The 27,986-nt window shown below is 44.7% G+C and overlaps 1 protein-coding gene across 3 annotated transcripts in view; it reads left to right on the forward strand.

The window, feature by feature from the left end:
- The window catches only part of LOC147711668 (uncharacterized), a 79,291-nt gene extending 53,902 nt beyond the window's left edge, over positions 1-25,389 (forward strand). For all 3 annotated transcript variants that reach the window (XM_086922381.1, XM_086922380.1, XM_086922382.1), the window contains one exon: positions 21,781-25,389. In XM_086922381.1, the coding sequence (XP_086778507.1) occupies positions 21,843-23,846 (2,004 nt within the window). In that variant the 5' untranslated portion in view covers positions 21,781-21,842 and the 3' untranslated portion in view covers positions 23,847-25,389. The remainder of the gene's footprint in view (positions 1-21,780) is intronic.
- The last annotated feature ends 2,597 nt before the right edge of the window (positions 25,390-27,986 follow it).

A 27,986-nucleotide genomic window follows, 5' to 3' on the forward strand; every position in this document is an offset into this window, starting at 1 on the left:
TGAGATTCCTTTTAGTGTGTACAATCCTTTAATGACAAATTGTTCTTCTGAACACAAAATGATTTTCGTGATTCTAAAGGTAGCGCAATTAAGCAGTTCATGCTGACTTTGAGGTGCCTCTGCCTCTAAGCGAAGGGAGTGGTAGTAGTGCAGAAAGTTAAAGAAGAAACCAGCCTTAATTGATTGAGTCACCTAAAGCCAGGGTCACCGGAATTATGAGTTTCTGAAGCAGCGTTTAATTGATTCCAGCTCAAATGGAACAAAAGTTACTTAAAACGTGACAAAGTGTGCAGAAGCAGTGGAAGGCCTTTTGCAAAGATTGACTTGTAATCTTGTAGCTGCTTATTGCTGTATTCGTGTGTTAAACTGGTATTAATGAGGTGAAATATTGCCCCTAACAGCATAACCATGAGTTAAAATGTCTAAATAATGAAGTAATGCTAACCACAAAATGTGCTGATTTGTGCTGCATAATTTATCTTTTCTTGCTGTATTATTTATTCAACCCTGCCGCATAATGTGGGCATCTCCTGTTGAATAATTCCAGTAGCTCTGCTTGTAGCTTCATGGTGGCAAATAATTAATCTATTAGAGGTGTAATGTTGGGATGTTGTCAGCTGAATTCTGGAATAATGGAGACATAAAAATGTTTGCATTATATACAGTCTGATTACTTATTACTAAAAACTATATTTTGTAAAAACTTGTTTTATCTCAAACACTGCATCAATTTGCAGCAGCCTAGCTTAGACTATGTGAAATGCTATTTTAAAATAATGACTTACATATTTACAGTGCTTTCTGCCATAGGCTGGAACCTCACAGCACTGTAACATGTCCACTGGAATTATGTGGCAGGAGAAGGCCAAAATATGCAGCAGGGTTAACAACATTTTGGAGCAAGCAAAGGCGAATTATGCTAAATAATGCTGACATTTTGTGATACGATTAGTTAATTATTTTGACATTTTTTACACTTGTTAACACTGTCCGGGCATATTTCCCTTCAAAAGTACCAGTTTAATACCCACATACATCAATATTGCACTTAAATTACTGTGAATACACAAAACAAAGACTTTGTTTTTAGCAATATCTTTGACCTAGCCAGCACACTCAGTGACCTCTGACCTCAAGGCACTCTGATCACAGTTTTGACTTCAAGGGCACTGACTAAATGAAGACTGCCTGGGCCATCTTCATTTACATGTGTTTGCAGAGGCATTTGCGCCCCCTGGGAACCAATCCAGGTCCCCCCAGGGGGGCGCTGTGAGACGTTTGCCTGATATGTGATGTCCACTATTCTAGTGGGCACCCTGTATCAGTCCAAACAACCCTTATGGTGATGGTTGTAAAGTCAACCTTATAGACCAGCTATCCTAGAGGTAGCATGGACAAAGCAGTCTTAGGCTAAAACTTCAGAGGGCATGTGAAGCCAGCTGTTTTACCATATGTAACCCTTTGAATACTAAATGAAAGGACACCACACAGGATATATATAAAATATAGATGTATTTATTTCTAAACAACCCCTCTGAGCTCTTTATGAGATCAGAGGCACAAGCACATAACAAGATACTCAATTATCATACAATAAGTTGTATAATATACAGTAGAGCCCTAGGGGCACGTCAAACCATATACTAAAATAGTGGTATAGGAACCATGTCATGAACAAAGGAAAGGCCCAGGGCCTGGGGAATCGCTGGGGCTATGCAGTACTACCAAAGGTTAGGAAGTAGGAGGCCCAGGGGAGGCGTGTGCAGTGTCTTTACACACACGCAAGTTACCATAGAGTTAGAATGAGAGCGAAAGAATTGGAAACTAGTTCTTTTAGGTCACTTCCGGATGGACTAGGAGAAAGCTACTTGAAAGTTAGACACTAGGATAGTTAATACCCACAGGAGCACCGGAGTACTCCCGTTTCCTCACCCACAGGAAGCGGGTGCATAGGTGTCAAAGTGTGTCGGGTTTCGTCGCTGAATCCTATGGAGCCTTGGAGAAAGATGCTGCAGGCGACCAGGAGAGAAGTGTCCGGGTGGATCCAAGGGTGGATCGAGGATGAAGAGTACCTGAAAGTAGAGGGGACAGAGTCTGGGTCACTAGTCAGTGACCAGGAAGGAACCAGGAAGGAACCAGGCGATGTCGAGAAGCAATCAGGTGATGTTGTGAAGCTTGTCTCTGCAGCCACGTGAACCAGGAGACGTCGACGACAACCAGGAGTCAGGCACGGACTGTCCCACAAAGGCTCTCCGTGTCAGCGGTGTCGGTTTCCGGATTGGAGTCAACAAGCCTTGGCTAAGGCAACCCACGCAGGAATCAAAGATGGCTTCTTAATCAGACCAGCAAGGTCTGATGGGCTGTTCCTTTTCAGGGGAGCAAGGGCCAGTCTGGAGCAACCAGACCAGCAGTGTAGATTCAAGTTTTCATTGTCACATAGACCACTAGCCAATGGGCAAGCGACCGGACAGACGCGTCAAGCAGGAAAATGCAAAATGACCCCACGCAGCACTCGTGGAATGTGGAGGGATGATCTTTGGTGCAGATGATGCTCCGGGCTGGGGCTTCTCAATCCCTATGCACAACTTCGAGGGTGTCTCAGAAGTTGCACAGAAAGCAATTTGATGGCTTTCCAAGATGGCCGGTCCCACGTCTCACGTCCCCTCCACGGGTCTCAGATTTAGTGTGGCTGTGGATCGGGCTGAAGGAAGTCTGGAAGTACGGGTCTTGTCAGGCTCTGTGTTCGGGCTCCGGCGGGAGCGATGACAAAGCAAACCGTTGATCGCTTGATGGTGCCTGCTTGTGCAGGGTGGTCACTCCTTGACCACAAGGGAGATTCTTCAGTCTTCTATCTTCAAGTAGAATGTCGAAGGTCCAGAGTTTCGTTTCAAGTTTCAGTCAGGATTAATCTAAAGTCTTGGGACTCAGCTCCTACCTATATACCAAATCTAGGGGCTATGTCCCTCCTATGGGCGGGACCAGGGAAGGGGGCGGTTACACCCCTTTCCCTTTGTCCAGTTTCACGCCAGAGCTGGGGCTGGAGTGCCCCAGCACCGGTTTGAACTGGACTATGCATTGGACACCTTTTGTGCCCCAGGCAGTGTCTCATTTCTTTCAGCCCTCCCTGCCCCATTACACTAGAGCCTGTCTGGACAAGACAGGAAACCTATTGACCAAGCCTCCCTCGCTGGAAGTACTCCCAGCAGCAGGAGTTCAGACTTGTGTCTGTGGCAGCAGCATCCAATTTGTGATGCTGAGGCTCTGGTTAACTTTAACCGGGATTAGTAGGAACAACATGTCTTCTCCCTCTAGAAGGGTGGAATGCTACCCCCGTCACCAGAACTGGCGAGGGGGTAGTATTCCAAAGCGTATGAAACCTTACACGACATGTTTTGATAAAGCCAAACCAGAGTTAGCATTTAACCTTGAGGTTCATAATGCACTTAAGAGTATATGGTATGGCTATATCCTAGAACAGCTATAAGGACATGGTTCCGAAAGCTGCATACAGGCTCAGCTCATGCTAGAGCCTCATCTCATATAACACCAAGCACTCTGCCTCCAGGATTGTTAAGGCCTGCCATAGGAGTGACTTATAGGTGTATATGTGTCTAGATATAAGGTTAGATATAGGAATGCTATATCTAAGCAAGGGGTGATTACACAACCTTGTCCCAGCTGAGTGATCCGCCAGTTGTGTCAGTTTGTATGGCCATCCAGGGGTGGCAAAAGATATGCTGCAGCCCCTGGTAGGCCTTGGATGCACCTATGCCCTGGGTACCTCTAGTACACTGTACAGGGGCTCATAAGGTGACCCAATGTCCAATTGGTAATGTACCTAAAGTACATTGTATAGAATTTAGAGAGAGCACAGCTGGGCTGTGGGTCTGATTAGCAGGTCCACAGCCTCATTAAGTCGAAAACCAGTGAAGCAAAAAGCAGAAAAGTGGGGTGACCATAGGAAAGCTGACCCTACTCTCCTACACAACCCCCTCGCCCAAACGCAGGGACATTATACTAACCTTGACCAGTTGTGTCTTCATGTTCTAAGTAGAAGTACCTAGAGAGACCATCTGCATTACCATGGTCAGTCCCTGGTTTGTGCTCCACTGTAAAGTCCATCCCCTGTAGGGAAATGGACCACCTGAGCAGTTTGGGATTTTCACCCTTTATCTGATTTAGCCACAAGAGGGGTTTATGGTCGGTCTGAATCTTGAAGTCAGTGCCAAACAAGTATGGTCTCCACTTCTTCAGGGCCCAAACCACATCAATGGCTGACCAACGTTTCTCTCTAGGGGTCAGACTTCTGCTAATAAAAGCAATGGGCTGGTCTTGACCATCTACATTAAGTTGTGAAAGCACAGCTCCCACCCCCAACTCAGAAGCATCTGTTTGGACAATGAACTATTTGGAGTAGTCAGGACTCTTTAAGATAGGTGCAGAGCACATGGCCTTCTTCAGGTCATCAAATGCCTTTTGACAGCTTACAGTCACCTGAACCTTTTTTGGCATCTTCTTTGAAGTCAAGTCATTAAGTGGTGTCACAATGGACCCATAGTTCTTAACAAACTGTCTGTAGTAACCAGACAGGCCCAAGAAAGCTCTGACCTGTGTCTGGGTGGTTGGAGGAGCCCAGTCCTTGATGGTCTGGATCTTACTCTCCAGTGGTTGAACCTGACCCCCACCTACAAGGTGGCCCAGGTACACAATCTTACTATGCCCTATCTGGCACTTTGTGACTTTGATAGTTAGGCCTGCCTTCTACAGGGCCTCTAAAACCTTCTTCAAGAGGATCGGGTGATCCTCTCAGGTGGAGCTGAAGACAGCAATATCATTTAGATAAGCTGCGCAAAAGTCATCCAACCCAGTGAGGACTTGGTTCACCAACCTTTGGAAAGTGGCAGGTGCATTCTTCAAGCCAAAGGGCATCACCACAAATTGGAAATGACCTCCTGGGGTTGAGAAAGTAGTTTTGGCCTTGGCATCCTCAGCTAAACTGATTTGCCAATAGCTAGCTGTCAAATCAAATGTGCTCAAAAACTTGGCAGAAGCCAATCTGTCAATGAGCTCATCTGCTCTTGGAATTGGGTGAGCATCTGTCCTAGTGACAGCATTGAGACCTCTGTAGTCCACACAGAACCTCATCTCTCTCTTACCATCTTGGGTGTGAGGTTTTGGCACAAGGACTACTGGGCTGGCCCATGTGCTCTCTGATGGCTCAATTACTCCCAGCTCCAACATTTTCTGTACCTCAGTCTTTATACAGTCCCTGACATGGTCAGGTTGCCTGTAGATCTTACTCTTCACAGGCAGACTGTCACCAGTGTCCACCTCGTGGGTGCACCAGTTAGTCTGACTAGGTGTCAAGGAAAACATATGTCTGAAGGACTGTAGAACTTGTCTGCAGTCCTGTTGCTGCTGACCAGTGAGGCTGCCAGCTAAGGCCACACCATCAACTGAACCATCAGGGTTGGAGTCAGCAGGTCTGGGAGATGGTCACTCTCTTCCTCTTGCCCCTCATCTGTAGTCATGAGCAAGCCCATGTCTGCCCTGTCAACATATGCTTTGAGTCTGTTGACATGGAGCCCCCTGTGGGGGCTCCTGGGAGTTCCAAGGTCCACCAGATAGGTGACCTCTCCCTTTTTCTCAACAATTGTGTGGGGTCCAGACCATTTGTCTTGGAGTTCTGCTGGGGCCACTGGCTCCAGCACCCACACCTTCTGTCCTGGCTGGTACTCAGTCAGCACAGCCTTTTGGTCATGCCAAGCTTTTTGAAGTTCTTGGTTAGCCTCAAGGTTTTTGGAAGTCTTCTTCCTATACTCAGCCATCCTGGAGCGGAGACCAAGTACATAGTCCACTATGTCTTGTTTAGGCTTTTTGAGAGGTAACTCCCATCCTTCCTTCACCAGACATAGGGGTCCCCTTACAGGATGCCCAAACAAAAGTTCAAAAGGGCTGTAGCCAACCCCCTTTTGTGGGACCTCTCTGTAAGCAAACCGAAGGCAGGGTAGAAGGATGTCCCATCTTCACCTAAGCTTTTCAGGTAAACCCTTAATCATACCCCTTAAGGTCTTGTTGAATCTTTCAAGAAGTCCATTGCACTGTGGTTGGTACAGTGTAGTGAATTTGTAATTTACACCACACTCCTTCCACATTGCAGTCAAGTACCCAGACATAAAGTTTGCCCCTCTATCTGAGACAACCTCCTTCGGAAAGCCCACTCTTGAGAAAACTCCCAGGAGGGCTCTTGCCACAACAGGAGCTGTTGTGGTCCTTAGGGGAATAGCTTCTGGATACCTGGTGGCATGATCCACTACCACCAGTATAAATCTGTGCCCAGAGGCTGTTTGGGGATACATTCGTCCAACAATGTCAATCCCTACTCTTTCAAAGGGTACCCCCACCACAGGTAGTGGTATGAGGGGGGCCTTTGTTGTGCCATCTGATTTGCCACTGGCTTGGCAGGTCACACAGGAGAGACAAAACTCCTTGGTATCTTCTGACATATGGGGCTAGTGAAAGTGAGGGACAAGCCTGTCCCAAGTCCTATTCTGGCCCAAGTGTCCTGCTAAGGGAATATCATGGGTAGGGCTCCTGGTTTTCCGTTTAAACGGATTTTTACATATAAATACAGATGGAAAACAATTTTTCCTTTGTCTGTATTTATATGTAAAAACGGCAAAATACTAGAAAATGTTGCTGCGCTGCCGTCTCAAATACAGAGTATCTCCCCACGCCCCCTTCCTGGTGCTGGAAATTCCTCCCTGGGCACACACACAGCCGCACCCAAGTACTTCGCAGGTCTTTTGAAAGACCATTTACTTGTTAAAGAGGCTTGATTGTTCTTTCACCCCATGCCGTAGCCTCCTCCAGCGCCCCTGACACCTCCTGACCCAGGCCCCATAAAGTTGCTCAGCTCTGCCCACTGATGCCTGCAGAGGTCTTCAGTCTGTGGGGCGCGACCCCCAGGGAGGCCTGTGCGTCATGGAAGGGGGGGCGCATTCACCACGGACATTCCGTGTATGTGTACTCCGTGACCTTCAGCAGTGTCTTTGAATCTTGCTGTGTCTGCACGCATACGGGACAGGGAATCAGTTCTAAAATTCTTTTAATTAACCTTTTTTTCTCTTCATGAAAATTCGTTTTTCTTCGTCTTTCCTTCCTACAGCTGCCTGTGACAGTGTGAAATATCTGTACACTGCCCATGCCTTGAGCCCAAAGTTCACCGGCCCTTGGGACGGAAGTGTAGATGTCCAACCAAGCGAGGGGCTGAATTCCACGGTGTAGTGCCTGCAAGCTTTTTTTATGAACGTGGGGGTTCACCCCTGGGCCTCATGTTTATATGCATAAATGACAGGTGGCACTGCCGCGTGTGTAACTTAGGCATTTTTGCCTTTATGGACTCGTATTGCCACGTGTGACCTGAGGCTTTTTTTCCACACTTGAGGTACCTGGTGAGTTGAAACAACGAGATGATGGTGTCAGACTCTGGTATCCTTTGGGTCTGGCAATGTCAAGTGTGGTTTTTTGGCAAGTAGTGTGGTTTGGGCAAGTTTGATGTCATGATTATTTTTCTTATATAAATATCGAGGACTAAACCGCTCCGCATCTTGGCGGTGGAATACAAGAGCTGTGAAACCGGGGATAACCAGGCTGGTTTCCCAACCGGGCATAACCAGGCTGGTTTCCCTATCAGCCGAGGTTTCACCCAGAGGTCAAAGTGGTTGGGACCGGAGGGGAATGACGTGTCCAGACTTTTTGTGATTTATGAAAAAAATTCTTCTACTTTTAGTAAAAAAGACAACTGTCCTAGGATGGTTACTTTCGATAGTTTAAATGCTTCACCTAGAGTATCATTCAGGGAGTGACTTGTGTTGTGGAACCCCGGCAGAAAGCTAAACAATGGGAGGTAGAGGCTCAGTGCAGTTCAGTATTTATGGATTTACCACTGTCTTCCTCGAGCTGTCAGTACAAATTATCGGACTCCTATTTGTGCCATATTATAAAACGGTAATGTGACGACTGGCTGATTTTATTTCGAACAACTTCTGAGCCCTTTTATTGCACAGGCGTGCTACTCTGGGAGACGTGGACACTGTTCAGGATTTACGAGCCTGTCACTTTCTTTTTTGCATTGTTTATACAAATTATTCCACTCTATTCGGCTCATATCCTAAAATGGGAATATTAAAAAAATTTATACTCTGACTGACTTTAAACTTAACAACCATCAGAGAGCCAGTCTCATTGGGTTCCTTTATGCTTTTACAGACACAGACCACCCCACTGAATATCGAGCAGTAGTTATTAGTTTACCAAAGGATGATCTTCAGGGATGGAATATTTAGAAACCACAGATCTCCTTTTTAATCCCAACCTCCCCTTGACACTTTGATGTACACACGTTGGTATCAATGTTGCTTTGTTTTCTCAACACGTTATTCTGCACATATTTTGACCCATTCACTAAGCTAAAGTGTTTTTATAGCAGAACTGAGAAGCACAGGTACTCTCCTTTTCAAATTACTCAGTACCGGACCATTTAAAGCACTGCTAAAGCCACAACAAATCGCTAGTTTAAGTGAGCGCATGTGTGTATTGCCAATTAAAATAAATGTGGAAAAATACTAGCTGTAGCAGCGTCTTTTGCTTGTGGCAAAAATAAACGTGGATAAATACAGAAAAAATGCCCAAAAAATAAATATGGATAAATACAGACGGAAATGGCAAAAAATTAAATACCATAAAACCGGGAGCCCTAATCATGGGCTAAGGTAAAAAGGAAACCCCTAAATGCCTGAGGTATGACCAACCTCCTGAAAGCACCAGGCTTGGGGTCTCTAGCCTCAGAATAAAGGAGTCCTTCATCCCAGTAAACTCTGTGGGTACCTGTAGCATTCCCAGCAGCCTCAGACAGAAGCAGCTTGCAGTCTGAGGGGTTCAAGAGAGGAACAGTCTAACTGTGCCTGCCTCAAGTCTGCCCTTGAAGGTCCCCCTGTCCCAAGAAACTCAACCTGGTCAGGTTCAAGTTCTTCTAGGACAGTTCCTTCAGGGGTCTCAAGATCAGCTTCCTGCGAAGGCTGATCCTCACTTGCAGGCAGGGGGGAAGGCACTGCCTTAACCCTACTGCTCTTTCTCTTGGGTGGCACTTGGTCCTTAGTTTCAGGGTCCAAGGCCTGTTCAGTTTGGCACTTTTTGGCCTGTGGCCTGGTCACAGCAAGGACATGTGCTGATATACCTAAAATCTCTGCATGAGTCCTATACTCCACTTCTGACCAACCTGAGGATTCAAGATCATTGCCCAACAGACATTTAACTGGGAGGTCTGCACTTACCACAACTCTTTTGAGGCCAGTTACCCCTCCCCAGTAGAAATTAACAACTGCCACACTAGGTGTAGTAGTGACATTGCTAGCATTGGTCACCAGGTAATTATCACCCAGTACAATCTGTCCAGGGTCCACATAGTCAGGTGTCACCATAGTGACACTGGCACATGTGTCCCTGTATGCTTGAGCCACTTTGTCATTGATTAAAGGCGTTTGCCTGTACTTGCCCAGAGTACTGGGACTCACAGTAGAGGACATACCATGTCCCCATTACAGACAAGAACAGCCTGAGTTGGAATCCTGACTAGGCCAGAATCCATTTCAGTACCCATGGTTAACCCCACTATAGCCTTGGGAACTACCACTGTTAACTGTACTAGGGGGTGCAGATGCCTTCGGGGTTACAGTGGTGGGGGCTGTACCTTTCTTGGTGTACTCACTGAACCAGTGAGAGGCAGATTGACAGACAATAATTACACCAAGGTTTCTTTGGGCCTTCTTTCTTCTTCTTAGAGTTTTGGGACCCCCCTTCATTAGAATTTTGGGGGCCTGCTTGAAGATTTCTGGTCCTTTAGTTTCTGATCCCCACCGTTTTGGTCTGCCTTTTTCTGATCACCACCTTGAACCTGGTTTTTCTGCTTAACCCTGGTTCTGACCCATTTGTCTGCCTTCTTTCCCAATTCTTGGGGAGAGGTCAGATCTGAGTCAATCAGGTGTTGGTGCAACAACTGGTTCTGACAATTGTTAAGTAATTGCTCTCATGATCAAATTATACAATCCTGTATAGTCCTTAACTTTACTTCCCAATAACCAGCCTTCCAGAGCCTTAGTGGCACAATCAACAAAATCAGTCCAGTCCTGAGTCTGTGTCTTCTGGGTATCTCTGAACATCAACCTGTACTGTTCAGTGGTTAGGCCAAACCCATCAATCAAAGCACTCTTCAGGACAGTGTAATTATCAGCATCCCCATCACTAACTGTGAGGAGCTTATCTCTACCTTTTTCTGAAAAGGAGAGTCACAAGATTGCTGCCCACTGACTTTGGGGTACCTGCTGTACTTTACAGGCCCTCTCCAAAGCAGTTATCCATTTGTGGATGTCATCCCCAACTTTGTAGGGGGGGGCACAATATTACTCAGGTGTCTATTGTCATAGGACCTGTCTTTATCCTTAGGGATATTGCTGCCACCAGTGGGTTCTGACCCACTTAACCTCTTTTCTCTAGCAAAAGCAAGTTTTTCTTTAGCTAGGGCAAGTTTCCCTCTCTCTCTATTCTGAGATTGACCTCCCTCATCCTAGCCTGGTGTTCTCTCCTCTCAGGTGAAGTCATTCCCCTCTGAGAACCTCTTGAAGCATTGGAGTGAAGAGTCACCTGAGTGAGATCTATTCCTCCTATACCTCTGATTAAGCCCACTTGAAGGCCTGAATGGGGCTGTCCCATTCTCAGCCCCAAATTGGCTTAAGTTAGCCTGGCTAAGTCTTCTGACTGGTACCTGGCTGTCTACCTCTTCTCCAGAATCCTCATCAACCTCATCCTCCTCGTCTTCTATGACTGGGGGGTCAGCATCATCATCTGTTGAGGGTAGGACCTCATCTGTCTTCCCTGTAGGGCGTGAACTAGAGGCCTTTAGAACTTCAGATTCCTCTAGGAGTTCTATCAGTTGCTGAAGGGTAGGGTTAGACCCTTGTTTCAGCCTTCATGAAGTACACAAGTGCCTCAGTTTCCTGAAGCTGAGTATATCAAATTTGGAGGGTGCCCTGGGAGGGTCACTCACCACAGGTAGAGATCCATTTGGTTGACCTGTGCCAGCCATGATCTAGTGAGGTGGAGGTGTGTGCACCTACCTACACTAAGTGTTTTCCTACTGAACCTCCTTAGGAGTTGTAGTCAGGGTGTGCTAGGCCCTTTGGTCTACAACAACTAAGTTCAGTAGAACTTAAGTATTCTAAGTCTTGTTATATGTACCTATAGGTACCTATGTGATCTTTCAAATGATATCTTAAGATTACAATTGGTAAAATAACAGCGGGCTCTTATCCCAACCGCTGCACACCAATGTGGGACGTTGGCCTGATATGTGATATCCACTATTCTAGTGGGCACCCTGTATCAGTCCAAACAACCCTTATGGTGATGGTTGTAAAAGTCAACCTTATAGACCAGCTATCCTAGAGGTAGCATGGACAAAGCAGTCTTAGGCTAAAACTTCAGAGGGCATGTAAAGCCATCTGTTTTACCATATGTAACCCCTTGAATACCAAATGAAAGGACACCACACAGGATATATATAAAATATATATGTATTTATTTCTAAACAACCCCTCTGAGCTCTTTATGAGATGCCCAAAATACAGTAGCACCCTAGGGACACGCCAAACCTAAGTTTGTCATCAGGTTGAGCACTCCTGGCAGGTACTCCGCCGTAAACGATAATTTGTGTGTCAGGCAGTAATTCCAGAATTCCTTGGCCAAATCGGCTAGGAGTTTGGACCGCGTACCCTTCAACTGGTTGATATAGCTCACTGCTGAGATATTGTCCATCTTCAATAAGCTAGCGAAGGAGGCCTTGTTGGCCGCCAGACTCTGAATTGTGAGGGAACCGGCCAGAAGCTGTAAGCAGTTGATTTGTAACAATTGCTCATGCTCGGACCAATGCCAGCCTGTAGTAACATCTCCACAGTGGGCACCCCAACCCAGTCGGCAGGCGTCTGATTCGATCACCAGATCTGGGGTAGATCCACAATGCAAGTGTTGCATCTTGAGATGCTGTAGACCCTGGTAATGTTACGGCCTGGAAAGATCGCTTGTATCGAAGATGAGTGGCATAGTGAGAACTTCTCTCCTGCCAGGGTACGACGCAGCTCCCTGCAAATCAAACGCATCTTCTGCTGGGGCAATCTAAGGCACTGCTGTACCGTGTCAACCTCAAAGCGCAAGAAAGTCATTTGTTGAGCTGGCACATAAACTGACTTCTGGTCATTCAGAATGAAGCCCAGATTCTGTAGGAGGTTCTGAGTCATTCAGAGCTGAGAGATCAAGGTGTGTTCCACCTGGTGCATTAAAAAGATGTCGTCCGGGTAAACTATGAGGCGCACGCCTCGGGCTCGGAGCCATTCCATGGCACGCCTTAGCACCTTGGTGAAGCACCAAGAATCTGACGACAGGCCGAAGTCGTATATGTGCTCGCCCCATTGAAACTGTAGAAACCATTGTGGGGCAGATTAAGTGGTACCGTCAGGTAGATGTCTTTTAGGTTGTGCTGAAGTAACCCATCTTTTGCCAATAATACTTCTCTGAGAAGGTGAAGGCCTTCCATTTTGAAGTGGTGAGGTTGATCACTGGCCTGAACCCCTTGTCCTTGTTGACAGGAAGATATTGCTCAGGAAACCTTCAGGGTGCAGGGTCATGCACACGATGGCCCCTTTGCTTAGGAGATCTTGTATTTCTCTGTCTACCACTTGCGCACTCTCGTGTGAGAAAACTAGAGTTCTAAGGAGCAAAGAACTTGTGGGGAGTCCCATAAAACTTGCTATGGAAACCCATCACCGATTGTAAAACCCAAGCATCCCCTGTAATTGCTGCCCAGTTGTGTCGGAAACACTGCAATCTTCCCCCCACCTCTGGTAGGAAAAAAGGGGTAGTCATTATTGGTGGGCCCACCAGCTGCGTTATTGGCTCCTCGGGGTTTCCTCTTCCGCTGCGAACTCTGCCGCAGCCTCCCAAGGATTAAAACCCTCTGAATTTCCATTGGTCCTGCCATTCACATGGTCTGTAGCTTGTGGAGGTTGGCGTTGGAAGGATGGGCGGAGTAGTGCCCCCTACCTCTTCTGGCCCTCCAAAAATGTGCTGGCTGAACACTTTCTTTATGGACTGTTGTGCATTGTCTAAGGAGGAGAAGGTGTTAGCAAAGTGAGACAAATCTTTAATAAATGGATGTCCAAAAAGATCCCCATTTTCCACCAGCCCGGCTTCTGTAGAAGCCATATCGCTATGTCTGGGCTCAAGCTTGATCAGTAGAGAGAGTCTACGCACAGTTGATAATGTGCAATTCGCATTGCTCTCTATGCCCAACCCGAGAGAATCGTGGGATCTATCAAGTGGCCTGTCTCTTTGGCGCCCTCTGCCATATCTAACATTTTTGTAAGTGGCCCCAGCATATTCAAGACCTTGTTCTGGCAGGCCCGCCAGGAGTGGTCAAGACCCTTCTTAAATTCTTTTATAAACTTGATGATAAAGGTGGCCATTCTGGTGTCAAATTCTGTGGTACTCGCCACTTTATTAGGCAGGGATGGCTGGGGGCATTCCTCCTTCCGGTGGCCACGGACCTCCTTGTACATCGCCTTCCGAATTCGGCTTTCCACATAGTGGTATAAGAACCACATCACGAATAAAGGAAAGGCCTAGGGCCTGGGGAATTGCTGGGGCTACGCTGTACTACCAAAGATTAGGAAGTAGGAGGCCCACGGGAGGCGTGTGCAGTGTCTTTACACACATGCGAGTTACCATAGAGTTAGAATGGGAACAAAATAATTGGAAACTAGTTATTTTAGGTCACTTCCGGATGGACTAGGAGAAAGCTACTTGAAAGTTAGACACTAGGATAGTTAACACCCACAGGAGCACCGGAGTACTCGCGTTACCTCACCAACAGGAAGCGGGTGCATAGGTGTCAAAGTGTGTCGGGTTTCGTCGCTGAATCCTATGGAGCCTTGGAGAACGATGCTGCAGGTGACCAGGAGAAAAGTGTCCGGCTGGATCCAAGGGCGGATTGAGGATGAAGAGTACCTGAAAGCAGAGAAGACAGAGTCTGGGACACTAGCCAGTGACCAGGAAGGAACCAGGTGATGTCGTGTAGCAATCAGGTGATGTTGTGAAGCTTGTCTCTGCAGCCATGTGGACCAGGATGCATCGACAACAACCAGGAGTCAGGCACGGACTGTCCCACGAAGGCTCTCGCTGTTGGCTGTGTCGGCTTCCGGATTGGAGTCAACAAGCCTTGGCTAAGACAACCCACGCAGGAATCGGAGATGGCTTCTTAATCAGACCAGCAAGATCTGATGGGCTGCTCCTTTTCAGGGGAGCAAGGGCCAGTCTGGAGCAACCAGACCAGCAGTGTAGATTCAAGTTTTCGTCGTCACAGAGGCCACTAGCCAACGGCAAGCGACCGGACAGACACATCAAGCAGGAAAATGCAAAAGGGCCCCACGCAGCACTCATGGAGTGTGGAGGGATGATCTTTGGTGCAAATGATGCTCGGGGCTGGGGTTTCTCAATCCCCAATGCACAACTTCGAGGGTGCCTCAGAAGTTGCATGGAAAGCAATTCGCTGGCTTTCCAAGGTGGCCGGTCCCACGTCTCACCTCGCCTCCACGGGTCTCAGCTTTGCTGTGGCTGTGGATCGGGCTGAAGGAAGTCTGGAAGTCTGGGTCTTGTCAGTCTCTGTGTTCGGCTCCGGCGGGAGCGACGACAAAGCAAACCGTTGATCGCTTGATGGTGCCTGCTTGTGCAGGGTGGTCACTCCTTGACCACAAGTGAGATTCTTCAGACTTCTATCTTCAAGTAGAGCGTCGAAGGTCCAGAGTTTTGTTTCAAGTTTCAGTCAGGATTAATCTAAAGTCTTGGGACTCAGCTCCTACCTATATACCAAATCTAGGGGCTGGATTACCTGCTAGGTCCCTCCTATGGGTGGGACCAGGGAAGGTGGACCAGGGAAGGGGGTGGTTACACCCCTTTCCCTTTGTCCAGTTTCACGCCAGAGCTGGGGCTGGAGTGCCCCAGCACCGGTTTGAACTGGACTATGCATGGGACACCTGGTGTGCCCCAGGCAGTGTCTCATTTCTTTCAGCCCTCCCTGCCCCAATACACTATAGCCTGTCTGGGGTGGTGCAAGCACCTCCCAAGACAGGAAACCTATTGTCCAAGCCTCCCTCGCTGGAAGGACTCCCAGCAGCAGGAGGTCAGACTTGTGTCTGTGGCAGCAGCATCCATTTTGTGATGTTGAGGCTCTGGTTAACTTTAATCTGGATTAGTAGGAACAACATGTCTTCATCCTCTAGAAGGGTGGAATGCTACCCCCGTCGCCAGAACTGGCGAGGGGGTAGTATTCCAAAGCATATGACACCTTACACGACATGTTTTGATAAAGCCAAACCAGAGTTAGCATTTGACCGCGAGGTTCATAATGCACTTAAGAGTATATGGTATGGCTATATCCTAGAACAGCTATAAGGACATGGTTCCGAAAGCTGCAGACAGGCTCCGCTCATGCTAGAGCCTCATCTCACATAAAACCAAGCACTCTGCCTACAGGATTGTTAAGGCCTGCCGTAGGAGTGACTTATAGGTGTATATGTGTCTAGATATAAGGTTAGATATAGGAATACTATATCTAAGCAAGGGGTGATTACACAACCTTGCCCCAGTTGAGTGATCAGCCAGTTGTGTCAGTTTGGATGGCCAGCCAGGGGTGGCAAAATATATGCCGCAGCTCCTGGTAGGCCTTGGATGCACCTATGCCCTGGGTACCTATAGTACACTGTACAGGGGCTCATAAGGTGACCCAATGTCCAATTGGTAATGTACCTAAAGTACATTGTATTTAATTTAGAGAGAGCACAGCTGGGCTGTGGGTCTGATTAGCAGGACCACACCCACATTAAGTCAAAAGCCAGTGAAGCAAAAAGCCAAAAGTGGGGTGACCATAGGAAAGCAGACCCTACTCTCCTACAGGCGCACCCCACAGTTTGAAGACCTCTGAGCTAAGCAGACTCTAAGATCTATTGTTTCAACAAGTAGTAGCTCTCATATCAGCTAGTGAGAACTTTGAATTGCAGGTGGCAGGTGGCAAGAACATCAAGTGAGTTGCAGTCGCTGCTAAACATGAATCTCACCCTACATTCTGGAGAATTGATTCACCAATATTTAATGCATCTGGTACAGTGGGCCTGGCCCACGTTTTTAAAGTTGTCGGATTTGCCCTTGTCACCTCTTTTCAGGCTATTTTTGGAGTAATCCCAGCTTTTATCCATTATCCATCAGAGGGTTTCCCCTTCTTCTCCTTTTGGTTTGCAGCATTCTGGTACTACTACTGCTGCTCCGTATTAGCTGCTCAAACAGTGGGACTGCCAAGCCGGGACCAGTTGCAGCTGTACAGTGATCAGATAGGGCAGCTTTTTGGTTTGATGCCATTAGAAGCTCTTAACATCAGCTATTGGCTGACCTTCCGTTATGCCTACTTCACCTGCGTGCAACCTGTGTTCTCCTGCTTCTGGTGCCCTTTTTAATGGGCCTTGGACGTCTGCCTCTCTAATACCTCACATGCTGCCCTGGATTGTGAACTGTTGATGGGTCCATTGATGGCCCATGAACAGGACTGTTCCGTGGGTAGGCGTTTTGTGTATGATTCTACATTTGGGCCATCTGAAGACTCAAGTACCTGTGCTCGCGCACAGCACTTCTTGGATCAAAGCTTCATTAAAGTCAGCGCAGGTTGTCCTGACTTGCTCCTAGCCGTGTCTGGATATGAGGAGCATGTTTGCTCATTTGAGTTGCTTAATTGGATGGCAAACCTTTTTAATATGGAAGTTTCTGACATCCTGTTAGAGCTTATGGCATTCCACCGAAATTTCTGGCCCAGATGATATGCTGTGAATGGATATGATATTGGACACAAACAAAAAAGCGGAGGATATGGGGATTTTTATCATCTCTACATTCGTTTTCATTTTTTCTGTTGATTATGATTCTATTTTGATTTTAAAATTTCTATTTCGCCTTTCACCAAGACGCTTTGCCTCTGTTTAACTCTGAGTTCTGTTTTAGTCCAGGGCTACTGACTTGACCAAGGGAGGGTGTCACATGGTCCATGGGGACATTGTCGTCTTCTCTAAGTTAGCATGAGCACGCTGCAGACTGCCCTCTGCTTTGCGCACGTTACTACACAAGTTTATTTAGCAAATCCTCTTTTGCCATTTTCACATGAGAATCTACCGCAGTGTTCAGTCTCTGCAGGTTCCTGGGATTTAGTCTGAACATTGTGAGCAAGGTCAATCAAGAATGACCCATGTTATTCTGTTCTGGTCAGGCCCTAGCACCTAGACAAAACATACTAATGCAGCTATTGTTTGGGAACACGTACTTTGATCTTAATGGAAACATGAATAGGCAGCACACACTTGGAGAGGGACAGTTTCAGGGAAAAGAGCAAGACAGCACCTATGATGTAGATCTACCATCTATAGACTGAGGTATAGGGTCTGCAGATAACGCCCAGAGATCTTTATTATTTAAACATTCTGCTTCTATATGAAGTGAGGGAGATTAGGCTATACTGTCTCTTCATAATGACATTTCCTTTCATGACTTATGGATTAATTGCTATGCTTACCATATTTGTGGTATGTATTTTCTTGCTTATTGTGGCACGTATACCGCACATAAGAGCACGCTAGTTAAAATAAATATTTTAAACGTATTCATGTCTCTGTCAAAGCGACAGGCTGTGTCTTGCAACCACAATTCTTGAGAGAGTCGGGCGTGTTATGTTCGGGGGTGTCTAATAATTTATTTCTCTGTGAGTAGTAGAGCAAGTGAGACACTATAGCTAGTTGGTCCTAGGTACAAAGGTGGTAGGATGGCCCAGTCCTTATGCACTAAGGTCCCATAATCCAACAGATAGTTCACATAGTTCTGTGTTTGTGTGGAATATCTGCAACAGAGCCATTTCCTCAGGTGTCTAGTTTTAAAAAATGTGCACATTTGCTAGGTTTTCCTAGGTTCTTGCTGAGCTAGAACCCAATTCTACACTTGCATCCTTTGGGCCATTCCTCACATAGATACCCATCTTACCATTGGCAACAAGAAATCAGCTACAACTTGAAAGATCTCCAATGTTTGCCCTAGATGTTAGAATTAATTTCAAGATGGCGGGCATCACACATAAAACTATGCACCCAGGACTAACCGCCTACTTAGGAGGCAAACTCATGATCAGAAGAAAAGGGAAGTACGAGAAACAATCCCAAATGTTAGTACAACACAATGAACCGGGTCTTCTCTTGTCTGGCCTCCAGACTCTGGAATGATTTATCTGCAGCCCTGAGGATTAATGATAACCTATTGTAATTTAGGAGGAAATGAAAACTCACCTGTTCAGAAACTGTCTGTAGATTTCTAGTCATCCTCTAGAGCACCTCAGTTTCACCTTAGTGCTACTCCATCCCTTTTCATGTTACTCTATCCACTTATTTATTGAATTTCTGGTTATTTGCAAAGTACTCCATTACCCATGAAAGAGCCTGAATTAAAATTAGAATTAAGCATTACTAACGGTAAACCTGCCTTAGGCTTCAGACATAAAACTGCATTTAAAAAGTAACATGCAGACATTTGGTGCTGCAACATGAAAACATAAGGCTTTGCTATTCACAGACTTTATTTAGACGCTTTCTATTTAATAAATCATGTAAACATTGCACAATTGTATTGTATTGTATTGTAAGGGGAATTTGTAAAGCGCGCTGACACCATGGGTTTCCTGGCGCTGGTTGGAAACAGAAAGACCAGGGGGACTTAGCTGGATTGAGGGAAAAGCCATGTTTTTAGGGTTTTACGGAAAAGAATGAGAGAATTAGAGGTTTTGAGAGAGAGGGGAAAGGAATTCCAAAGTTTTGGGGCCAGGAAAGCAAATCGCCGGCCTCCAGATCTGCAGAGTTTAATAGGGGGGATAGACAGGAAGTGAAGGTGGGAAGATCTCAGGTTCCGTGAAGGGCAATAGGTCTTGATGAGAGATTTCAGAAAGACGGGGCAGGAGCCAGATATAGATTTAAAGGTAAGGCAGCCAATCTTAAAGGCTGCCTTCGAAATGACAGGGAGCCAATGCAGTTTGGAAAGAAGGGGTTTGGCGGATTGCCACTTCGGGATCCCAAGGATCAGTCTCGCCGCTTGATTCTGAACAGATTGCAGTCTGGAAAGAGATGTTTTAGGCAGACCATGGTAAATAGAGTTCGAAAAATCTAAGTGGGAGAGGACGAGGGCCATGATGACTTGCAGAAGGGCTTCAGGAGTGAGGAGATAGGCCACCTTCCTGATCCTGCGCAGCTGGAACATGCAGGAGGAGACCACCGTCCCCACTTGGGTCCCGAGAGAAAGGCCGGAGTCAATAGTGACCCCGAGACTCTTTACCGAGGCCACGGGGGTGGGGGGGGGCCAAGGTCTGCCGGCCAAAAGTGCGGACCCCAGTAGGTAGAGCTCCTGCCAGGAAGAAGGAGCTCCGTCTTTCCGGGGTTCAGTTTGAGCTGGTTTTGACACATCCACTGAAGGATGTGGGACATAGCTGCCTGGAAATTAGGGATAGCGGAGGGGGAGTTGAGAGGAAAGATGAGTTGCAGGTCGTCCGCGTAATTCAACACGGTGACGTCCCACTGCCTCAGAGAAAAAAGAAGGGGTCGAAGATAGAGATTAAAGAGAAGAGGGGACAAAGAGGAGCCCTGGGGGACCCCACAGGGCGAGTGCTCCCTAGGAGCTCTGAAAGTGCCCAGGCTGAGGGTCTGAGACAATTAATTCATAGTTTGATTTAATGTGGCTAGTTTAGATTTTCTCCTCGTGATTAATTTGCAAACATGTTAAATGTGTGCAGCAGTAGAATATAGTTGTAATGAATTAACATGAAATTTTAAAATGTAGAAACACAGAAACAGCTCGTGATTCAGCTTTTGCTCTGAAAGCTCCAGTTGACCTTCAAAATAGGCGAATGAATTTTTCTTTCCGTGTGAAATAGAGAACGATTGGCATACTTTACAGCATGTAACCTCGGAGCCTTATATTTAGTTGCTGGAAATGTCAAGCAAAGCATCAGTTAATTATTTGCTTTAGAGAGAATAGAAAAAACGTGTACTTTAAAAATGCATTACCATGCTATGCTTCAATGATTTTCACTTAAATAACATAGTTCTTTTGCAGCATATGTTATATGTTTAGTTAAAAATAAAATATTTATGAAAGGAAGGTTAGGAGATGGAGTTATAATACCTGTCTAATGGATGACGTATGCAGACTGCCAAAAGGTGGAGATGAGAATGCTGGATTCTAATTGGATGCAGAATGAAACCATGCCACCTGCTTTGTAACAGTATTTTTTTATATAAGCATGTTCCTAGTTTAGGAGTTTCAGAACCCTTGCAGAGACCTTTGCCAGAGGTCGACTCAGACAGATTTAGGGACGGAGACCTTTGCAGACTTTTTGAGACCTGCTGAGGAGGGGAGGACATACCTTTATGGATAGCAGAACAGAGGGAGATGAAGGCAGATTAGATGCAGGTTTTGTTCCATTCTGACTTTTATTAAAATCCCCAAGCTTTATGCTTTGACTAACTGGCTTTGCCAAGGCTTATTGCTCTGTGCTTTATTTCTCTTTATGGGAGATTCTGGCATTATTAATTAGTGATTTAGCTTCTTGCTAATATCTCACTCTTGCTGTAATTTGATTCCTTCAGGAGTTCTGACTGACATCATTTGTGCCTCGTTTTCTGAGAATAGGGTGTCTTCCCTTTATGGAACACACTGTATGCAATTATAATGTGCAATGTACTAACATTATTTTTCTATTATCAATTCTGTAACCTGATTGATACCCAACTAATGCATGAAGAGTCAGAGAATCTTAAAATTAATTAGAAAATAAATCTCTATAAAACTACTTACAACTCTCATTATTGCCTAAAATGTTTATTTGCATTTGATTATTTGCCCATGTTTATGGTGGCACAGATTCATCACCTTGAGCGGAAACAAGGGTGTTGGGTATTGAAGGTAATGATGCCACATTTTCTAAATTTTCCAAAGAGAGACAACCCTGAGATTTCCGCTTTCATACCCATGCGGCTAGGCCTGCTCAATATATTTTTAGAAATTAAAATAAATACATATAAACTGTAAACATTGAACATATAGTGAAATGGTAGTAACATCAATGTTTTTTTTAGGGATTGGAACAAACAAAAATTGACAGGGCCTTCGAAGAAACCTATTGCAGTAGATTAGCTTTCTCAGGACTAGTGAATTAACTAACATTCATAGAGAAAAACAGATAATGTGGGGCAGGGGGGCATATTTCTTATTTTTAGACCTGCTTATCTTACTATGAAATCAGACCGACATTGAATTTGACAAAGAAAAATATTGATTAAAAATATCAGGAACTTTTTTAATTTTTTCCATTTACAGGAGAGATATTTTAAATCATGTCTTTCTCAGAATAAGTAGGAATGGGACACATAGCGATAATTAAACAGAAGCTCAGAATATGTTTTCAATTTACTACAAACTAAAAGAAAATCTTGCTACTAAAATGTGTAACATATTTGTATGCTCACTCTTTTAAATGAGTAGTTATATATTGTGAATTTAAGAACATATTTTAAATATTCACAGTGAGATACAATTACTTTTCAGGTGTCTGCAAGTTCTGGCCTACCAATTACCTACTTATCAGATCCTGAGAGCTTCCTCCAGTGATGTCACAGGGGAAAAAACTACTGCTCAATTCTGATGGAGAACGTTTTGAACCCCAGACACATTCATGGAGACCAAATGCTGATTTTCCTGTGCATACACAGGTTGAAATGTCAGCGGACAAAATACATTTGACATGGAATGATGGCTCAAGTTCACACATTACAGATGAAACCGGCATGCAACATCAGTGTAGCAATGCAAGTGTGATGGCAGGATTTGAGACACAATCCCCGACAACATTTTTGCTAAATGATAATGGTTCAGAAGAACGATCAACACAAGGAGAATTTTGTGAAAAATGTATTTCTCCAGTGTTTGAGTCACCTCAGGAATATGAACAAGCTCACAATCGCGCCATTAGGCACGGATGGCAAAGAAGTTCGCCTACAGCTAGAGAAGAGAACGTTAAAGCTAACCAGCCTTTTTGTCTATCTACAACAACAAAACATGTATGGGTGCAGACACGCAACAGTGAACATGACAGCTGTACTTGGGGACTTGACTACTCCGAAGAGATTCCTCGGAGAGAAGATACAATTGCTGTAGAAAAGCAACACTTGTGTGACAATATCTTTGCACAAAATCACTTTCGAACACATGTATCAATTGCAGCACTCCCTACGGAAAAGGACGCACCAAAAAATGCAGATAGGTTTTTGCAGGTTACAACCCAAAAGGTAAACATTGATAAAGTAAGTGGTGTAGTGTCTCGAGGCGCCAGATTAGAAAAAGAAAGCAAAGAACCGAAGGAGAAGCTTCAACACATGCAAAGAACAATCTCTGAATTTGAAAGCAACACATACAATAAAACGAAACCACAAAAAATTAATATTTATGAAATATTTATGTCGAGGTACCAACTTCAGTTAAAAACGAATGACTTCCAAAGTTCCGAAATGGATCTGAAGAGAATTAGAGACAACTATCAACATGTACATAAAGAAGGGGGCAAACTAACACAAAATGAAACTGAGAAGGCAAGTTTAGTACAGTCCTTGATAGACGAAATTGCACAGAAGCAAGAAGAAATAAAGTATCTAAAGGTGAAGAATGTTTGTTTAACAGATAAACTCTCACAGCAAAAGAAGAACAGCAACCTGTGTGTTAATGAATTAAAACATCTTGCTTCTAAATATATCACGCTCAAAAAACATGCAAAACAATTGGAGACCGAAAAACACCACAATATACAAGCGAAGAAAAAGGTACTGCAAATGGTGAGAAAGGCAGATATTGAAAAAGTCAAAGTTAGCAACAGGTGCAACGTACTCAAGGAAGAAAATGCTGTTTTTTTTAAATCTTCAGAAAGCATGAAAGAAGAAATACATTATTTTAAGCAAAACCAATTCAGGCTAGTGGAAGAAAAGCAAATGCTTGAAGAATGTGTCAGTAGATTACAAACAGAAAATAAACAGCTGGTAAAATGCCTCGAGCATGCTACCGAAGAGATCGAAAGCACAAAAACATTAGTGTCAATAAAGGATTTGGAAATTACGATGTTAGTAAAAAAGTTGCGAGATGCAATGGATGATCTGACAAACCTTGAAATAAATATCAGTGAGTATGAATTTGAAACAAGATCCATGGCCTTTCAAATTGAACAGATTAACCAAGAAAAATGCAAATTCGAAAAGAAAATAGAAAATAATTACCTGGAGTCCATAGCTAGAGACGAGGTTGCAGGAAAAAGCATAAGGTCATTGCAGGATGAATGCAGCGCTCTGTCAAAAATGGTATCTGATCTTAAAGAGGACAAGAAGCTGCTGAAAGATGAACTGCAAGAGCAACTAAAAGAGAAACGCTACCTAATTACAGAAAGAAACAAATATTGCAGAGACACTGAGAAGCTTGAAAAGTCAGCTAAGATTCTAGAGAGGGAGCGAGATATTCTTAAAGAAGAACTTGCTGTTATGCACATAAACTACTTGAATTTGAGTGATCGCATAACCAATCGTATAAACGTCATTGAGGAAGAAGAGGAGATTAAACTCCAGCCAAGCTAGTGGAAGGCAGGGATGTAGCCGAGAGTATCCTACAACAAGACAAAGATTATAGGGATGATTTACAAGGCCCAGGATCTGCCGGTGCATCACGTTGTGTGACGCACCGGCAGCGAGCCTGTTGCATGATGTTTACAAGAACATGCGCATGTAAAGCCACCCTGCATGGCTTTACCCGTGCTTGTAAATATCGCCCCATTTCACACAACACTTCGCGTGTTAGGGGCCCGACATGAATGTTGCTGTGGGTGTTCCCACGCAACACTCATGTTCACCGATGCATTTCCAGATCTATGAGCAATCGGAAACCTTGAAATGTGTCAGAATGCTACGCCACCCTAGGGGTGGCGTAGCGAGGTGTAACGAGGAGAAAAGTTTTCATTTCTCCTTGTTTTTTTCCTCTTTCAATGCGTGCTATATTTTACAGCACACATTGGAAGAGGAAATCACCTCAATTGATTGTTTTTGTGCAGGAAGGTGCCGCTTTCTGCACAAAAACCCTCTCCCCACGATGCAGGCATCCTTTTACCATGGTGCAGGGGTGCCTGCGTTGGCGCATGGCAGCAGTTTATGCGCCTGCGCAGGGGGAAGTGGAGAGATGCGACATATTGTTGTAAATATGGCGCATCCCTGTGCTTCCAAACTAACGCATCGCTACACAGCAAAATGACTGGCGGCAATGCGCTGCATTAGTTTCTTGTAAATAGGGCCCTATGACTAAATTAGAAGCTCAGTTACAAGTAGCAAGCAAAATAGGTCCCCAATCTTGACAAGCTGATGCAATCGTTAATTTTAAAAAATTGTTTTTTTGTAGGCATATGCCACAATAATGAAAAGAAGGGGAAAAAACAGAAAACATGGCACCACCCAAATGTGCCAACTATATGCATGCAGTAACTATGTAAATAAAAAAAATAACCTTCATACATAATGTTTATAGAACAGTTCAGGTACTTCTTTTCAAACACTTTTACTTAGAACAGGTGTTAAAGAATTATTGGCTATGGATTACTTTAACCCGAAGACTCCTCTCGGGGAGAGGAGTTGGCCTATTGGCTAGGTTGGTCGACCTCAAATCTGGGGAACTGGGTTCGAGTATCTGTAATGACGCAGAACATCCTGTGATTCTAAGCAAATTACTTAATCTCCCCGTGCCTAACAAAAAAGAATGTGTCCTCATGTAACGCAACTCGTGCTGTGTAAAGCACTCTGATACCCAATACCCTCGGGTCAAGTTCGCGCTATATAAAACTCCATTTAAAAAAAAAACCATTATATATATATATATATATATATATATATATATATACTTCAAACACACTAAGATGACACAAAATGGAAGGAAAACGCATTGTCAAAGTGAAGTATTGGCCCACTGGATCAAGAACTGAAGTGCACTTCTTTTTAGGCACATTTAATCAGGAAAAAATCAATCATCCTCAGTGCAACAGATTTAATGGCTGAAGTTGGTGATCCTTTGCTCATGCTTTGTGCTGAGTTGTGCGGACGTATCCTATGAATTGCTAGTGACTAGACCTATGAATAAAGAGAGTTGACACAAAACCTATCAATGTATATATGTATGCATTATTCATTTTGATTTTGTTTATTACATTGGTCTTGTGTATTGGGGAGGGTTACTGGCCAGTTCCCTCATCTCTGCAGCAGAATAATTTATTGGATGCTTGCGCTGCATGTGGCGTATCATCGTGTTGTTTCCAAATGAATATTTCTTGCTCGGGTTTCCCCTGGAAAGTTCCACGCCACAGATTTTGCAAGTTACCTTGGCTGCATTTACTTTTTTCTTCCCCTGTGGGATGGAAAAAAAATCCCATATAATGTGGGGTCTTGGCTGGTATGGGGTATTTTATTCATCAAGCCATCTTCTCCCTTCTTCCTCCTCCTCCTCCTCCTCCTCTTCCTCCTCTTGTAGACCACCAATGATATCTTGTGGTGGTCCTCTTGGTGGTTGTGGTGGTGGTGGTGGTGCAGATGCACCAGCTGCTGCTGCGTGAAGCCATTATAAAGATCAAAAAGGTACAGAGAGGTACAAACAGGTCTTCCTAAGTCAAAGGACAAAGTCAGAATAAGGAAAAAAGGTGGGGTCTTTCATCATTTGGATAAAAAAAAGGCCTGAACCAATGAGAAGTGTTATTTTCTGGTCACAAGACCAGGGATTTCATCATTATGAAACTAAAACTGTTCTGCACCAATTAAAAGTGTTATTTTCAGGTCACATGACCGACGCGCTTACGCGATGCGCGGGCGCGCCCTGGGCGCGCCCCGGGTCGCGTCGCGTAAGCGCGTCGGATGTTTACGTTGCGCGATCGTATTCGCTCGAGTCCTTCCGGGTGCATTTACGCCGTGCGTATCACGCGGCTGCGCGATACGTCACAATGATGTTTTCGTTCGCAATATTGGCGCTTACGGGACGCTCCCCGGTGCGCGCCCCGGGGCGCTTCATAAAACTACGCTTTCCAGGGCGCTCACCGGGGCGAGCACCGGGAGCGCTCCAAGGCAAAAAAATATATATATACAAAAAGAAAATTGGCAAAATTGTAGGGACTGGTAGCCCGATGTGCCTTTGCTATGTCTCAAGATATATGCTCAAGTGTTTTTTACGAAAATTAACTTTGAAAAGAATATATATTGTGCTACATTGGGCTATATATATGTTTGAGCCCAAATGTAGCCCAATGTAGCCCAAAGATGGCCACCAGAGACAAAAAAAAAACAAATGTAGCCCAAATATCAGCCAGATGTAGCCCAAATATAGCCCAATGACAGAATGTCACATAGTGTTCTAAAGAACAACTAGAGCGCTAACAGTCTTACTTATAAACTGAGACTTATAGTTAGGGATTAACATTTAAAAAACCTTTGAAATTCACTGAAAAAAACATAGGTTTCACACCAGTTATAGTTAGGAATTAGCATTTAAAAAACCTATGAAATTCACAGAAAAAACCATAGGTTTCACACCAGTTATAGTTAGGAAATAGCATTTAAAAAACCTATTAAATTCACTGAAAAAACCATAGGTTTCACACCAGTTATAGTTAGCTGGAAATTTTACTGACATAAAACCATTGAAATTCCACGTTATAGTTAGTTGGACTCACTATAACTTGCGCGTGTAATGCACTGCTGATGACGTCACATATTACATCACTCATGACATGGTCAGTGACATCACTCATGACATCACTGATGACACCATCCTTGTGACAGAGTGACAGACCTCCTTTCACTGTAACCCTTGAAACACATATTCAAAAATAGAAACTAAAATTTTCAAAAAAAGGAGATACCCATACCAGTTACAACAAATTCAGTAATTCCACCATTTATATACACAATACACATCCACTAATTCACCAACAGTTCTATATAGTCACTCATACATATACTCACTCATCATATGTAGTGATACACCTATACATCCTGTAACACATCGACAGTCTTCCAAAAGTTGCTCACACACATACTCACACATGCAAATAAACTATTGATCATCCATTTATTTGCATATACAGCTATACACACACTACCACCTTACTTCGAAGGAAACTTACACATACTTACTCTCTTAAACAATCACTTATAGAAACACATACTTATTTAAACAGGAACTCTTACAATCTCTCACTCTCACATATACTCACGTATATACATCAATACTCACATATACTAGATTAAAACATATGTAGTTACTGATAAAGACACTAGTGAGACAGTCATTCACTCACTAACACACACATATACACACTCATCCATCCATACAGTCCTGCACATATGCCGTCTTCCAAACACATACAAACAGTGAGTCAGTCATTTATGCATCTATGTGCTTAGTAATACCCCCACCAAACCATATAGACACTCATACTGGTGCCGCTCACAGTGTGCTTCCTGTTTGCCCTGCTGCCAAAGGATTACCTTTCCCGACGCGCATAGATCCTTGCTGCCTCCCCACTGTTCCTGACTCGCTGGTGTGAGCGCGTCCTGCAATCGGCAGGACCCGGCAACGCTCCCAGCTGGAGTCACGTGGGTAGAAGGCAGAGGCGAGTAAAAGCGCGAGGTGCACCGACCGGGGGACTGCGAGGACCAGCATTCCACAGTAAGCCCAGCTGGTGCCTCTTC

The sequence above is a fragment of the Lissotriton vulgaris genome, chromosome 5, assembly GCF_964263255.1.
Source record: "Lissotriton vulgaris chromosome 5, aLisVul1.2, whole genome shotgun sequence".
Taxonomy (NCBI): Eukaryota; Metazoa; Chordata; class Amphibia; order Caudata; family Salamandridae; genus Lissotriton; species Lissotriton vulgaris.